Source organism: Bos taurus, chromosome 13 (assembly GCF_002263795.3).
Source record: "Bos taurus isolate L1 Dominette 01449 registration number 42190680 breed Hereford chromosome 13, ARS-UCD2.0, whole genome shotgun sequence".
NCBI lineage: Eukaryota > Metazoa > Chordata > Mammalia > Artiodactyla > Bovidae > Bos > Bos taurus.
This window is the reverse complement of record NC_037340.1, coordinates 74968069-74981903: the sequence shown is the minus strand read 5'-3', so window position 1 is coordinate 74981903 and position 13835 is coordinate 74968069. Positions and strand designations below refer to the sequence as shown.

The 13835-nt window shown below is 51.2% G+C and overlaps 2 protein-coding genes across 2 annotated transcripts in view; both read left to right on the top strand.

Annotated features, from left to right (window-relative positions):
• Nucleotides 1-1487, top strand: part of LOC132346841 (transcription initiation factor TFIID subunit 4-like) — an 81279-nt gene extending 79792 nt beyond the window's left edge. Inside the window, exon 5 of the mRNA XM_059892798.1 lies at nt 1193-1487. Coding sequence (XP_059748781.1) covers nt 1193-1487 — 295 coding nt within the window. The remainder of the gene's footprint in view (nt 1-1192) is intronic.
• A 103-nt stretch (nt 1488-1590) lies between these two features.
• CDH22 (cadherin 22) overlaps nt 1591-13835 on the top strand; it is an 83717-nt gene continuing 71472 nt past the window's right edge. The window contains exon 1 of the mRNA NM_001205776.1: nt 1591-1845. Coding sequence (NP_001192705.1) covers nt 1591-1845 — 255 coding nt within the window. The remainder of the gene's footprint in view (nt 1846-13835) is intronic.

The following is a 13835-nucleotide window of genomic DNA, read 5'->3' as shown; positions in this document are numbered from 1 at the left end:
TGATTACATGCCACCCAGCATTTAAGTTATTACTGGGGGGTCTTGTCTCCCACCCCACTAAACTGTGAGCTTATTTCATCTTTGTTTTAGCATCCAGCCCAAACCTGGACCAGAATGGAAGCTCAGCAGAATGGAATGGTTGAATTGAACTAGGCTGGGGGCGGGGGGGGTGGGGGGGTGGGAAGGGAACTTGGGGATTCACCTCTGCTCACGCTTCTCAGTGGCTGAAACTCCTCCATGGAAGCAGCTTTGCTGTCCCCTGTAAACACCCACATGAAGCCATTATTCATCATTATGGCTTGAGTAGGAGTTAGTCCCTCAGATCCTTTCTGGCTGAAAGCAGGATCTGATGGGGGGAGGGGGGTGGCGGGAAGGAGAGATGGACTGATCTGGGGAGGCAGCGCTGGTCTGGGGTAGTGGGGGGATTGTCTCTCAGTCTCCGGGAAAAGACGGTTTTCTGGGGTGGGGTGGGGGGGAAGGGTTGGAGACACTAAAGGCAAGCACAGGGTGGGTGTGACCCTGCCCAAGCCACACAAGGTGCCTCCAAGCAAGGCCCTCTGGGACTCAGGTGCCCCACTCCTGAAAGGGGGGGTGTGGAGGGACTCACCTGAGAACAGAGGGCCTTCCCCGGGCTCTTGCTTTGGATGGAATGACCTCTCTGCGCTGCCATGGGAGGGCGGGAGGGTTGGTGGGGTGGCCGGCTGGCTGCTGGACTCTATGCACCCAGGAGGCTGGGTCCTGGGAGCTCTGGAGTTTTTCCAGAAGGGCTGGCTTCTTCTCTGGGCCGGGGGTTATGGGGGGTAGGGGGGCTGGGATACGGAGATTGTCAGGAGGTGGGGGGCGGGCAGGAAAAGCAGCTCAAGAGGTCCCTGTCCCTGTGGGCACGTGGGTTGGCCCAGGACCACTAAGAAAGGGCTGGAGCAGGGGGTCTGAGGAAAAGGGATGCTGGGGGAGGAGAGGTGAGTGGTGGGTGTTCAAAGGAAGCACCCGGGCTAGGGAAGCGAGCGGGGCAGGGGCAGGGCTGCTAGACCGCAGGCCCAAGAAGGCGGGGACCACTCTGGCTTGTTTGTCCCGCCCTGCACAGTGCCAGGCACACAGCAGGTGTTTAATTGGTACCTAAAACGACAAAAAGACCCAACCCGCCCCGTCCCCGCAGAGCGCCTCCTCTGACGTCTTCTTGTATCTCTCACAGGCTCCTGGGCGGGACGGCCCCTAGTCCCCGAAGGACCAGCCCGGCCCCGGCCAGCACCCCTTCGCGCAGGAACCATGGCGCATCCCAGACTCCGGAGCCGCCGTGGCGCTGCCTGGTGACCCAGCCGCGCCGGCGCCAGGGGGGCGCGGGCGGGGACCTCAGGGGGCCGTCCATGCCCCGGGTGCGGTCGCGCCCCCTTCCCCTCCAGCCGGGCGCCCCCGCGGCTGGGCGGCGATCAGGGCCGCGGGCCTGTCCGGGTGCCCCGTCGGGGGCGGCGCCCCGGCGGCCGCGCTGAGCCCACCATGTGACTGCGGCGCCGCTCCGTCCTGGCCACCGAGCGGCGACACCCTGGTGCCTCCCGTCCATGCTCCTGGGCCCGGGCCCCTCGCAGGCCAAGCATGAGGCCGCGGCCCGAAGGCCGGGGGCTCCGGGCGGGAGCCGCGCTGTCGCCCGCGTTGCTGCTGCTGCTGCTGCTGCTGTTGCTGCCGCCGCCGCCGCCGCCGCTGCTGGGAGCCCTGTGGGCGGCGGGCACGCCTGCGCCGTCGGTGCAGGACGGCGCGCCCGGCGCTGGCCGCGTGAAGCGCGGCTGGGTGTGGAACCAGTTCTTCGTGGTGGAGGAGTACACGGGCACCGAGCCCCTGTACGTGGGCAAGGTAAAGTGGGACCCAGCACCCGCCATCCTACTCCTAGGACCCCAGAGACACCCGCTGGCAGATGCAAGGGATCCCAGTTCCCTCCCACCCCCTCCCAAATCCCTTCTGCCTCCTCCCAGCTGCCCTGATGGGGCGGGCGGACCACAGGATCCTCACTCTGCTCGCATCCCTGCCCTGCATCCTTCTCTGGACCCTCTTGCTTTCGCATCTTAGAGCAGAGAAGACTAGTAGGGCGGAAAGCCAGTCCCTCTTGTAGCTGGACCCAGCTAGAATGCAGAATGCTATGCTATGCTAAGTCTCTTCAGTCGTGTCCGACTCTTTGAGACCCCATGGACTGTAGCCAGCCAGGCTCCTCTGTCCATGGGATTCTCCAGGCAAGAATACTGGAGCGGGTGGCCAGAATGTAGACAGGAGTTTGCAAATCTGATCATGTCACACACAGTTTCCCTGCTATGCTCAAAATCCGTTCATAGCTTCCCATGCACTCGGGGTCAAGTTCAAATTCTGCTCCGCTGCTTGCAAAGATCCAACTCCTCCAACCTCATCTGCCACACTCCCTCTGAGTTTTGGGCCACGACACCCTTCTGATGCCTTTCCCTGGTCCCTCTGCTGCCCCCACAGGCTTCTGCCAGCCCCACACCCCCTTACCTACCTAGATCACTTGCCTCCCCTAACTGCTCCATCCTGCTCCTTCTTTTTATTTATATTTTTGACTGCATTGGGTCTTCCTTGCTGTGCATGGGTTTTCTCTAGTTGCAGAGTGGGGGCTGTTCTCAAGTTGCAGCGGTTTCTCTGGTCGTGAAGCGCAGTCTAGCGTGCGTGGGCTTCAGTGGTTGTGGCACATGGGCTCAGTAGTTGCAGCTCCTGGGCTCTAGAGCACAGGCTCAATAGCTGTGGCGCACGGGCCCAGTTGCCCGGCAGCATGTGGGATCCTCCTGGACCAGGGATCGAATCCACATCCCCTGCATTGGCAGGCAGACTCCCAACCACTGGACCACCAGGGATGTCCCCATCCTGCTCCTTCTGCTGCTGACTTTATCTCACGCTCAGGTCTCCACTGAAATGCCACTTCCTCAGAGAAGCCATCCTTGATCACACCCATCTGGGACGGATCCCTCTGCATGAGGCTGGACCTCCCTGTTATGTGCCCCTTGAGGTCCCCATATCTTTCTTTCATAACACTTCATTATGTATGTGTTTTTGTTTGATTATGCAATTAATGCACGTCTTTCCTATTAGATTGTGTTTGTTTTGCTCACCGTAAAATCCCTGGCGCCTAGCACAGACATTGCTCACAAATTGTTCATTGAATGAATGAATGAATGAAAGCTACTTTCTCAAACTGAGTAAGTGTTGGTTAATGTGACTGAAGGTCTATGCCTTCAGAGTATATGGAACTGAGAAGGACTTTTGTTCATCCCTTTAATCCCTAAGCCCCTCATGGGTGCTATGGTGGAGAGGCAGAGACACCCTGGTGCATAAAAAGCTTCACAGGTCAGCACCTGGCACTGAGTAGGCATTCATTAAGTGGTATCTGTTGGCTGGCTTTGTGGAAGTGTTTTCTAAATGCCTGAGCTGGGTTTTAATGTATGAGTAGGAGTTTTGGCTGATGGGAAGAGGGCATATCCTATAAAAAGACTTGACGGCCTGACAGAACCTGGCTTATTTAGAGTCTTGTCAGCAGTTGAGAGGTTTATGGTGCATGAGTGAAGTGGGCTTCCCAGGTAGCACTAGTGGTAAAGAACCCCCCTGCCAATGCAGGAGACAAAAGAGATGCGGGTTCTATCCCTGGGCCAGGAAGATTCCCTGGAGAAGGACGTGGCAACCCACTCCAGTATTCTTGCCTGGAGAATCCCATGCACAGAGGAGCCTGGTGAGCTACAGTCCATGGGATTGCAAAGGGTTGGGCACAACTGAAGTGACTTAGCACACACACGCAATGACAGTTGTATATTTCATTACTCATAATTCAACGTTTGGTGCTGTGGCCTAACCTAGGTACAGGGGAAATGGAAATGAACAGCCATATGCTTGATCCAAGGCAGATTCTTAACCGCTGGACCACCAGAGAAGTCCCTGGTTGATTGTTTATTGTTGTTTTCTCATTATTCCCGTATGAAGCATTTAACTCTTAAACTGCAAGGTAGAAATCATTCCATTTTGTAGACAATGGACTCGAGGTGCAGAGTGGACAGGCATAGAGTGAGCAAGTGGCTTAGCCAGGATTGAAACCCGTGTGCTGCTTCTCCAAACCTCTCCAAGACCTCCAAGCTTGGGAGAGAGATTTGGGTCCAGAAAAAGCCCAGAAACTCAGGGAGTGACTGACATGTCTACCTGATTGTCCCCTGCGGTGGTCTCAGGCACCTCGGCCGTGTTGTCTGCTTACCAGCTGGGGCTCTGAGAAGGTCTCCTCAGCCATCCACATCCCCAACAGATGAAAGAAACCAGCTGCTCATTCATTCACCACCTCCCATCTGCATCCACCTAGCAATTATTGTCATGAGTCAAACACCACCCCTGTCTCCTTGAACCACCATCTCCAGGTGATGGGGGTCCCTAGTACCTCCCTTCCTGGTAAGAAGGGGAAACTGAGGCCAGAAGAACATCATGAGCATCATGCCAAGGCCATTCAGCTTTCCAGGGACTTTTGATCAGCAGAGATGGCTTGAGTCCAGCACAGTGCTAGAACCAACCCCAAGAGGTGAGGCTCTACTGACACCAGGTCTTGCCCCAGAGCATTTTTTAATAGTATTTTTTTGTAATATCTTGACCCTATTTATTTATTTATTTTAACTTTTTGGTTACGAGGCATATGGCATCTTAGTTCCCTGACTGGGAATCGAACCCACACCCCCTGCTGCGGAAGCACGAAGTCGTAATCACCGGGCCGCCAGGGAATTCCTCCAATGCAATTTAAAAAAATTTTTATTGGCGTATAGTTGATTTACAACGTTGTGATAGTTTCAGGTGTTCAGCAAAGTGAATCAGTTATACATCTACCCACTCTTTTTTGCATTCTTTTCCCATATAAGTCATCATAGAGTACTGAATAGAGTTCCCTGTGCTGCACAGAACTGTCCTGCATTAAGCATCTTCTGTGAGCCCCGCACTGTGCCCAGCCCCAGGGATCCTTCTTCTCACAGCAACCTCTCCCAGCATCCCCACTGCTGTCATGACTACGTTATCTTCCCCCTCCATCATCTTCACCCAGAGCCCCTGCTCCCTTACTCTCAAGGCCACCTCCAGAACAGCACTCTGTGCAGGGAGAAGAGAGAAGTTTCCATTTCTTTGCAAACATGTGCCCAAAGCACCCTTTCTTGTGAAAGTTGGTATAGTGTGTGGTTCAGGGATGTATATGTACATGTATATGTATCAGTTCAGTTCAGATCAGTCACTCAGTCATGTCTGACTCTTTGCGACCCCATGAATTGCAGCACGCCAGGCCTCCCTGTCCATCACCAACTCCCGGAGTTCACTCAGACTCACATCCATCGAGTCAGTGATGCCATCCAGCCATCTCATCCTCTGTCATTCCCTTCTCCTCCTGCCCCCATACCCTCCCAGCATCAGAGTCTTTTCCAATGAGTCAACTCTTCGCATGAAGTGGCCAAAGTACTGGAGTTTCAGCTTCAGCATCATTCCCTCCAAAGAACACCCAGGACTGATCTCCTTCAGAATGGACTGGTTGGATCTCTTTGCAGGCCAAGGGACTCTCAAGAGTCTTCTCCAACACCACAGTTCAAAAGCATCAATTCTTCAGCACTCAGCGTTCTTCATAGTCCAACCCTCACATCCATACATGACCACTGGAAAAACCATAACCTTGACTAGACGGACCTTTGTTGGCAAAGGAATGTCTCTGCTTTTCAATATGCTATCTAGGTTGGTCATAACTTTCTTTCCAAGGAGTAAGCGTCTTTTAATTTCATAGCTGCAATCACCATCTGCAGTGATTTTGGAGCCCAAAAAATACAAAGTCTGACACTGTTTCCACTGTTTCCCCATCTATTTCCCATGAAGTGATGGGACCCGATGCCATGATCTTTGTTTTCTGAATGTTGAGCTTTAAGCCAACTTTTCCACTCTCCTCTTTCACTTTCATCAAGAGGCTTTTTGGTTCCTCTTCACTTTCTGCCATAAGGGTGGTGTCATCAGCATATCTGAGGTTATTGATATTTCTCCCGGCAGTCTTGATTCCAGCTTGTGCTTCTTCCAGCCCTGCGTTTCTCATGATGTACTCTGCATATAAGTTAAATAAGCAGGATGACAATATACAGCCTTGACGTACTCCTTTTCCTATTTGGAACCAGTCTGTTGTTCCATGTCCAGTTCTAACTGTTGTTTCCTGACATGCATACAGGTTTCTCAAGAGGCAGGTCAGGTGGTCTAGTATCCCCATCTCTTTCAGAATTTTCCACAGTTTATTGGAAAATGTATTTATATTATTATACATATACATGTACATGTATATGTATTTATATTATTATACATATACATGTATGTGTATATGTACATGTACATGTACGTGTATATGTACATGTATGTGTATGTGTATATGTACGTGTATGTGTATATGTATATGTACGTGTATATGTACATGTACATGTATACGTATATGTATGACTGATTCACTTTGCTGTTCAACCAGAGCCAGACTGCCCGGGCTCAAATCTCAGCTCTGCTGCTGACTCCTTTTCTGACCTTGGCACATTTTTAACCTCTCTGTGCCTAAGTTTCTTCATCTGCTGAGTGAGGCTGTACCTGGCACCTACTCAGAGTTGCAGTGAGGATTCAATGAGTTAGCATATGCCAAGAACCTGAAGAGCACGTTCTATGTGCCCAGTAAGTATTAGCTTTTATTATGATGGATCTTGCCTGATATTCCCACTGCCTTGAGTATACACTGGTATTAACCCACACCCCTAATCCCGAAAACCTTCGTTGCAACCCAATGTGCTAATTTCTCTCCACAAAGTAGGGGGAGGTGGTCGCCAGCCCACCCCTCACTCTGGGAAGATGAGCTCGTCCTCTTGAAAACCACCTGTTCCCATTCCAGCCAAGTCCCACATTTGTACAAGTGGTTGTGTATGCACACACACACACACACACATATGCACACATTCATATCACACTCTCTCACTCATCAGGGAGAAAGGACTTCACAGTTTCAGTTAATTCACTGCTTCCCGGTCCCCCGCCCCAGGGAGCTGCTGGGAGCATCCGTCCTTGTCGAATTCCAAAGGTAGCTTAGCAACAGCAGCATCCGTGGAGTGAACCCCAGGCGCCCAACGGTAACCTATTTTACAGCCGCCTCCTCCATCACTCACCACCAGGCTCCTGTTGGCACCTGCAGAAGCCACTGGGCCCCGTGGTTGTCACCAGGGCCCCACACCAACAATTCCCTCTGCTGTCCTGCCCCCCCACCCACCCCAACAGCTTGGGGGCTCACCTCTTCCCTACACCTTCTTACAACTCCCACCCTCAGAGCGGCCTCCCAACATTTCCATACAATCTGGGTACTTTGACTAATCCCTTTTCCGAACTGTAATTTCCCCCGAGGCTTCTGTCAGCTGGATGTGGGTTTTGTAGGATTTTTAATTCTTTTTTTTTTTTTTTTAAGAGAATTATGGGGTCAGCACTTATGACCAACTCCTGTGGGCGGTGAGATCTATTTTAGATATACGGCAGGATTAAAGTAGGGAGGAGAGCAGATTTAATTAAGTTGCTAATATTTAAAGAAAATTGATGAACTCCTGGTTTACGAGTAGCACAGGCATGAACAGATCCCTCATTCTGGGGGAGGCTTTTTATTTGATTTGCTTTCCGTTTAAATCCTGGGCTCGTTTTATTTGCGTAGCCGCACTGTCCGTTTAATTGTCTTTAATAAGGAAAACGTACCTCTGCTCGCATTTAATTTTGATTTAATTAGGAGGAAGTAATTAATGGCCTCGTAAATCCCATTTTTCAGCACCACCACCCCCCCACCCCCGCCCCAAGGATGAGAAGCCATCACTCTGGTGTTTTTCAAGTTGTTTATGATCCAGGGCTGAGGCTTAGGGAGGGGGAATCCCCTGCGGGGCTGTCTCCAATAGCTGCAGAGAAAAGAACCCAGATGTGGAGGCAGACAGGCCTTGGGCTGCCTCTTGTTAGCTGTGTGGCTTTAGGTAGGATGTGTGCCCTCTGTGAGCCTCAGTTTGCCAATCTGTACAATGGGGAGAGGATGAACTCTGAGCCATAAGATCATTATGAAATATCAAGGAGGTAACAGTAGAGGGTCTAAAAGTGTGCCTAGTGATTGTCCTTCCTAGTCTAGCTCACGGGTACCTGGGATTGAACAGAGTGACTGGATCCTTCAGAAATCCTGGAAGACAGTTGCAAAATTCTAATGACAGTTGCAGGGCTTCCCAGGTAAGCGCTAGTGGTAAAGAACCCTCCTGCCAATGCAGGAGACATAAGAGATATGGGTTCAATTCCTGGGTTGGAGAGATCCCCTGGAGGAAGGCATGGCACCCTACTCCAGTATTCTTGCCTGGAGAATCCCATGGACAGAGGAGCCTGGTGGGCTACAGTCCATGGGATCTCAAAAAGTCAGGCACAACTAAAGCGACTAAGCACGCACACACACAATGACAGTTGTATATTTCATTATTCATGTATTCAATGTTTGGTGCTGTGGCCTAACCTAGGTACAAGGGAAATGGAAATGAACAGCCATATGCTTGATCTGAGCTCATCATCTCACATACACACTTGCGCGCTCTCTCTCTCTCTCTCACACACACACACACACACACACATACACACACACACTCACCTCTCCCACTCCCCCTGTATTTTCTCTGCATACTTTGTCAGGACACCTATTGTGTGCCTGGCATGGGGAATTCAGACAAAGATGAACCAAAGTTAGTCCCTGCCCCTGAGCCCCATGAGAACTGGGGAGACGGACTGCAATCTAGAGGTGTCATAGGCGAGTGTGGAGCAGAGGGGAGGGTGCGTGGCGGAGGGCAAATGGGAGGGCTGCCTGCAGGAGGAAACGAGCTGAGCCTAAAAGGCAAGAAGAGGGACTTCCCTGGCAGTCCAGTGGTTAAGACAGCACACTTCCAATGCAGGCGATGCAGGTTCGATCCCTGGTCAGGGAACGAAGATCCCACATACCACATGGCAGGGTCAGAAAATAAAAATAAATAAACTAAGAATAATAAAATAAAATAATACTTATAATAATATAATTAGTATAATATAATAATAATACAATAATAAAAAACAAATACTTAAAAAATAAATAAAAGACAGGAAGATGTTGCATAATGGGCCCCCTGTCTCCAGTGGGTCAGGATTTGAGTCTATGGTTATTATGTCAGGAGCTGGGGGAATGGATGCACTCGGTGACCCTCAATCTCTCTTGAGACCAGGTGCCAGAAGAGGAAAGGAAAGGTGTCTTCAGTGAGCACTTCGTATGTGCCAGGGGCTCCCACATGTCGTCTAGTGCCTCTTTAGACTCCGAGGAAGCTTGGTCAGTCTCATTTACTGTTGACAAAACCGAGCTTGGAGGAAGGTAGCCTCTCACTCGGGGCCAGGCAACAAGTGGGTGACAAAGCAGACGCTGGCACCTGGCTCTTCCTATATCCAAAGCCCATCACCTCTTCTGATTTTGAAGTCCTTTTCCAAATGATGAGATAGAGGCTCAGATTGAAAAGGCCACCAATGACCATGGCCTGCGGGTCCAGGGTGGTACAGGCCTCTGTCGAAGCCAAGCAGCCCCATGACTGCCCTCCAGCCCACCCCCTCTTCCTTTCTCCCTCTTCCTTAACCAGAAATGTTGTAAGCGGACTAAGTGAAGTGAAGTGAAAGTTGTTCAGTTGTGTCCGACTGAGAAGGTCAGTTGGGACCTGCTCGGCTTTTCCCTTCTCCAGGGGATCTTTCCAACCCAGGTATCGAATCCAGGTCTCCTGCGTTGCAGGCGATTCTTTACCAGCTGAGCCACCAGGAAAGCCCAAGAATACTGGAGTGGGTAGCCTATCCCTTCTCCAGCGGATCCTCCTGACACAGGAATTGAACCAGGGTCTCCTGCATTGCAGTCAGATTCTTTACCAACTGAGCTACAGGGAAGCCCTGTAAGTGGACGAGATTCCAAAGGCTGCAGAGGGACCAACCTGTGCTTTGGAGTCAGACAGACCTGGGACCATCTCAGTCTGTTCTGGGAAATGGAGAGACATTTAAATAAGCCACAATGTTTTCTTTTATGTTTATTTATCTTTGGCTGCGCTTGGTCGTCATTACTATGCACCAGGCTCTCTCTAGTTGTAGCAAGTGGCAGCTGCTCTCTAGATGCGGTGCGTGGGCTTCTCCTTGGCTTCTCTTGTTGTAGTGCACGGGCTCCAGGGTACGTGGGCTCAGTAGTTTCAACTCACTGGCTGTAGAGTGTGGGCTCAGTAGTTGTGGCACATGGGCCATGGCAGTTGCCCCATGGCATGTGGGACCTTCCTGGGCCAGGGAACAAACCCATGTCCCCTGCATTGGCAGGCGGATTCTTAACCACTTAGACTACCAGGGAAGTCCTGCCACAATGTTAAATTAGACTTCTGCAGAGGCTTGCAATCTGGCATGTAGTAAGCGCTCAGTAAATAAAAGTCCCAGCCTCCAGCCTCATAGCTGAGGTTCTTGAGAAATATCATCCTGGGATAGAATGATCCGCATGTGTGCGCGTGCTAAGTCACTTCAGTCATGTCCGACTCTGTGACCCTGTGGACTCTAGCCCGCCAAGATTTTCTGTCCACTCCCTCTCCATTCCAGAACCAGGACCTGGGCGGGGGGTGGGGGGTGGGAAGCAGCCCCGACCCAGCCCAAATCTGCAGCTCTGAGCTCTTAGCTCCTCCACAGGCTGACCGGCTCTGTCCGACTCTGCTGTCCCCAGAGAGCAGCCCCTGGGCCCCAGCATGAGCTCTGTGTCACACTTCATGGAAGAATATCAATGACGTCATCACTGGGTTCCACTCCCTCCTTTCTATTCCTTACTGGTAGGCGATCCCTGGCCAGAGGCTGAGATAAAATGTTAAAGGCTTCAGGGATGTGATGGAGACCTAGGAGACAGAAAGGGAAGGCGACAATCACTTACAGAGTGTGTTGTTGTTTAGTTGCTGAGTTGTGTCCAACTTTTTTGCCACCCCATGGACTGTAGCCCACTAGGCTCCTCCTAGTCCATGGGTATTTCCCAGGCAAGGATACTGGAGTGGGTTGCCATTTCCTTCCCCAGGGGATCTTCCCGACCCAGGGGTTGAACCTGTTTCGTCTTCACCGCATCTGTGCCAGGTAGGACTTGATCTGATTTCTCAGGTGGAAAAACAGACCCAGAGGGATAAAAATAACAGATGGTGTGATCACAAGATTCATGAGTGATGGGTTCAGGAGATTGGCTTCCTGCACTTAGCTGGGTGACCAAACAAATGACCTCCCCTCTGTGTTCCTCAGTTTCCTCATCTGATAAATGGAACTAAGAATGACATTTCGTTCTTATTAGGGTGGTGATGAAGACTAATAAGATTACCGCTGTTATGCATTCCCCCAAATGGCATCTATTCCACCAGACTTCCAGGGAGGAGTGTGTGCTGATTAAATAAACCCGCAACGGATCTGACTAGGAAGTGGGTGAAGTCATCCAGAAAGGGAACCCATTCACCCTCTCTGGTCCCCACCTCCTCCGGGCAGAGGTGGAGGAACAGCGTAAACAGCAAACAGGAGAGACAGGTCTCCTCATCTCCAGCACTGCCGATGATTCAGGGCCGATGTCTTGAGATAATTTTATTGGGGGTATTAAACTGAGTTATGAGGTTTTTACAATCCAGCCACTTATGAGAAATCTATTAACAGTAACTGGACAGGAAGAAGGCTTCTCAGTGGAGCCCAGGACGGGCATTAATTGGGGCAATCTATAACAGGACGGGGACCCGGAAAGGTTCCACCCGACGCCTCCATTTACTCCCCGCAATTTCTGCTGAGAATCAGCAGACTCGCCAAAAAGAGAGAGATGCCCATTAATCGGCTAATGAAATATGAAAATGTTTATGGGCCATTCAATCTTCCAAATGGCACTTCTATAATCCACCTTTCAGACACAAAGTTCCACCAGCAGAATTTATACCCAGGCTCCTCCTGCATGGCAGGGGGTGGGCTTTTATCCCTCTTTGTGATGACTTCATTGGCACCTGTTATCCTGCTGAGTGGGCTGGGGTACATGGCCTCCTGGCCTGAAAGGGGCCTTTAGGGCTTCTCTTGTTCATGCCCCATCTTGACGGAAGCTTAGAGAGCAGCAGAGAGCCACCCAAGGTCACTGGCTTCCTTGGATGCGTTTTCTTCTGCTCAGAGCTGCCTGAGAGATTTGGACGTTGTAGGATAAGGACTTGGGTGTTTCTAGGTGGGAGAACAGTCTTTCTGCTGGTTCCTTGCCCAGGAGATCTCGGTGCAGTGAAAACAGCCTGGGTTCTGGAGCTTAGCATGCCTGGATTAAATCTCAGTTATATATAGCTAACATTTAACAATAATATAATAATAATGATAGCTGCCATTTATGGGACACTTACTATGTCTCGGGCAGGACTGATTTTCAGCTAGTACCTACCAGTATAGTTGTACCAGTTGCTAAAATAGTGAAAAGGCTCCCTACCTGTGGTTAATAGTCTGTTTCCTCTCCCTCCCCTCGCTCCCTCTGCTCCTCGGACCTCTCTGTGATCCAGCATCCAAAGTGTTCCCACCTGGACCAGCAGGGGCTCTGCTGTGGCACCACTCCATAGGCAGTGCCACTGCCAGGCTGGCTGTTACATATTGTTAACATCGTCTGGTGCCAGGCAAGTGCTAAGGGCCTTATGTGGACTTCAGACTCAATTAGCCCTCCATTTGGGCTCCCCAGGTGGTGCTAGTTGTAAAGAACCCCTCTGCCGATGCAGGAGATGTAAGAGACACATGTTTGATCCCTGGGTTGGGAAGATCCCCTGGAGGAGGAAATGGCAACCCACTCCGTATTCTTGCCTGGGATAATCCCATGGTCAGAGGAGCCTGGCGGGCTACAGTCCATGGGGTCACAAAGAGTCGGACACGAATGAAGTCACTTAGCATGCAGGCGTGCCACCCTCCAGCACCTCTAGGAGGAGGTGCTATTATGCTCCGCATGTTACAGAGGAGGGACCTGAGGCCCAGAGAGGTAGTGACTTGTGCGAGAATTCACAGGGAGGTGATGCTGGCACTGAGGCTTGACCAAGCTGTACTGCTTCTTCCCTCCACCATGGGCTTCTCCCAGGAGGCGTGAGGATGGAGTGAGAAAGCCCAGACTGTGGACCAGGCCAGTTCCTCCAGCAGTCTGACCTTGAGCAATTCATCCCATCTCTCTAGTCCTCAGAAGGAAAATGAAAAAAAAAAAAAATCTGCCAAGTAAAGATAGCAAAACCTACTCTAATAGCAATTTTCTTTTTAAAGCCCTCTGCACCAAATAAGTATGTAAATTGCTCAGCTCACTGCCGGGCACATGGTGGGTGCTCCTCCCGTTTGCACCCCACTTTCCCCTCTGTCCTTCCAGTCCCTGTCTCCAGCATATGCCAAGCCCTGAGGCTGCTCTCCAGAGATGTAGAAAGATACTTCTGCAGGCTCTGAGCCTAGGGACCCTATCCCTGTCACTCCAGCAAGGGTCATGGACAGCAGCTTGGAAATCTGCTAAAAATGCAAATTCTGAGGCCCCACTCCAAACTCCCTGGGTCAGAATCTGCTTTTTACCAAGATCTTGGGTGATTTGCATGCATAGTAAGATTTGAGAAGCATGGCTACAGCAAACGTGATAACGATGGCTTGACGTCTTGCAAAGATCTTGGAGCGGAATGGCAGAGTTGGAGGTGGAGTGGAGGTGGGGGTGGGGGTGGGTCCCCAAAAAAAGCTTTTGAGAAGAGGTGGCATTTAAACTTGCAAGATGTGGCAAGCCTTGCAGGATGAGGAGACTTTCAGTA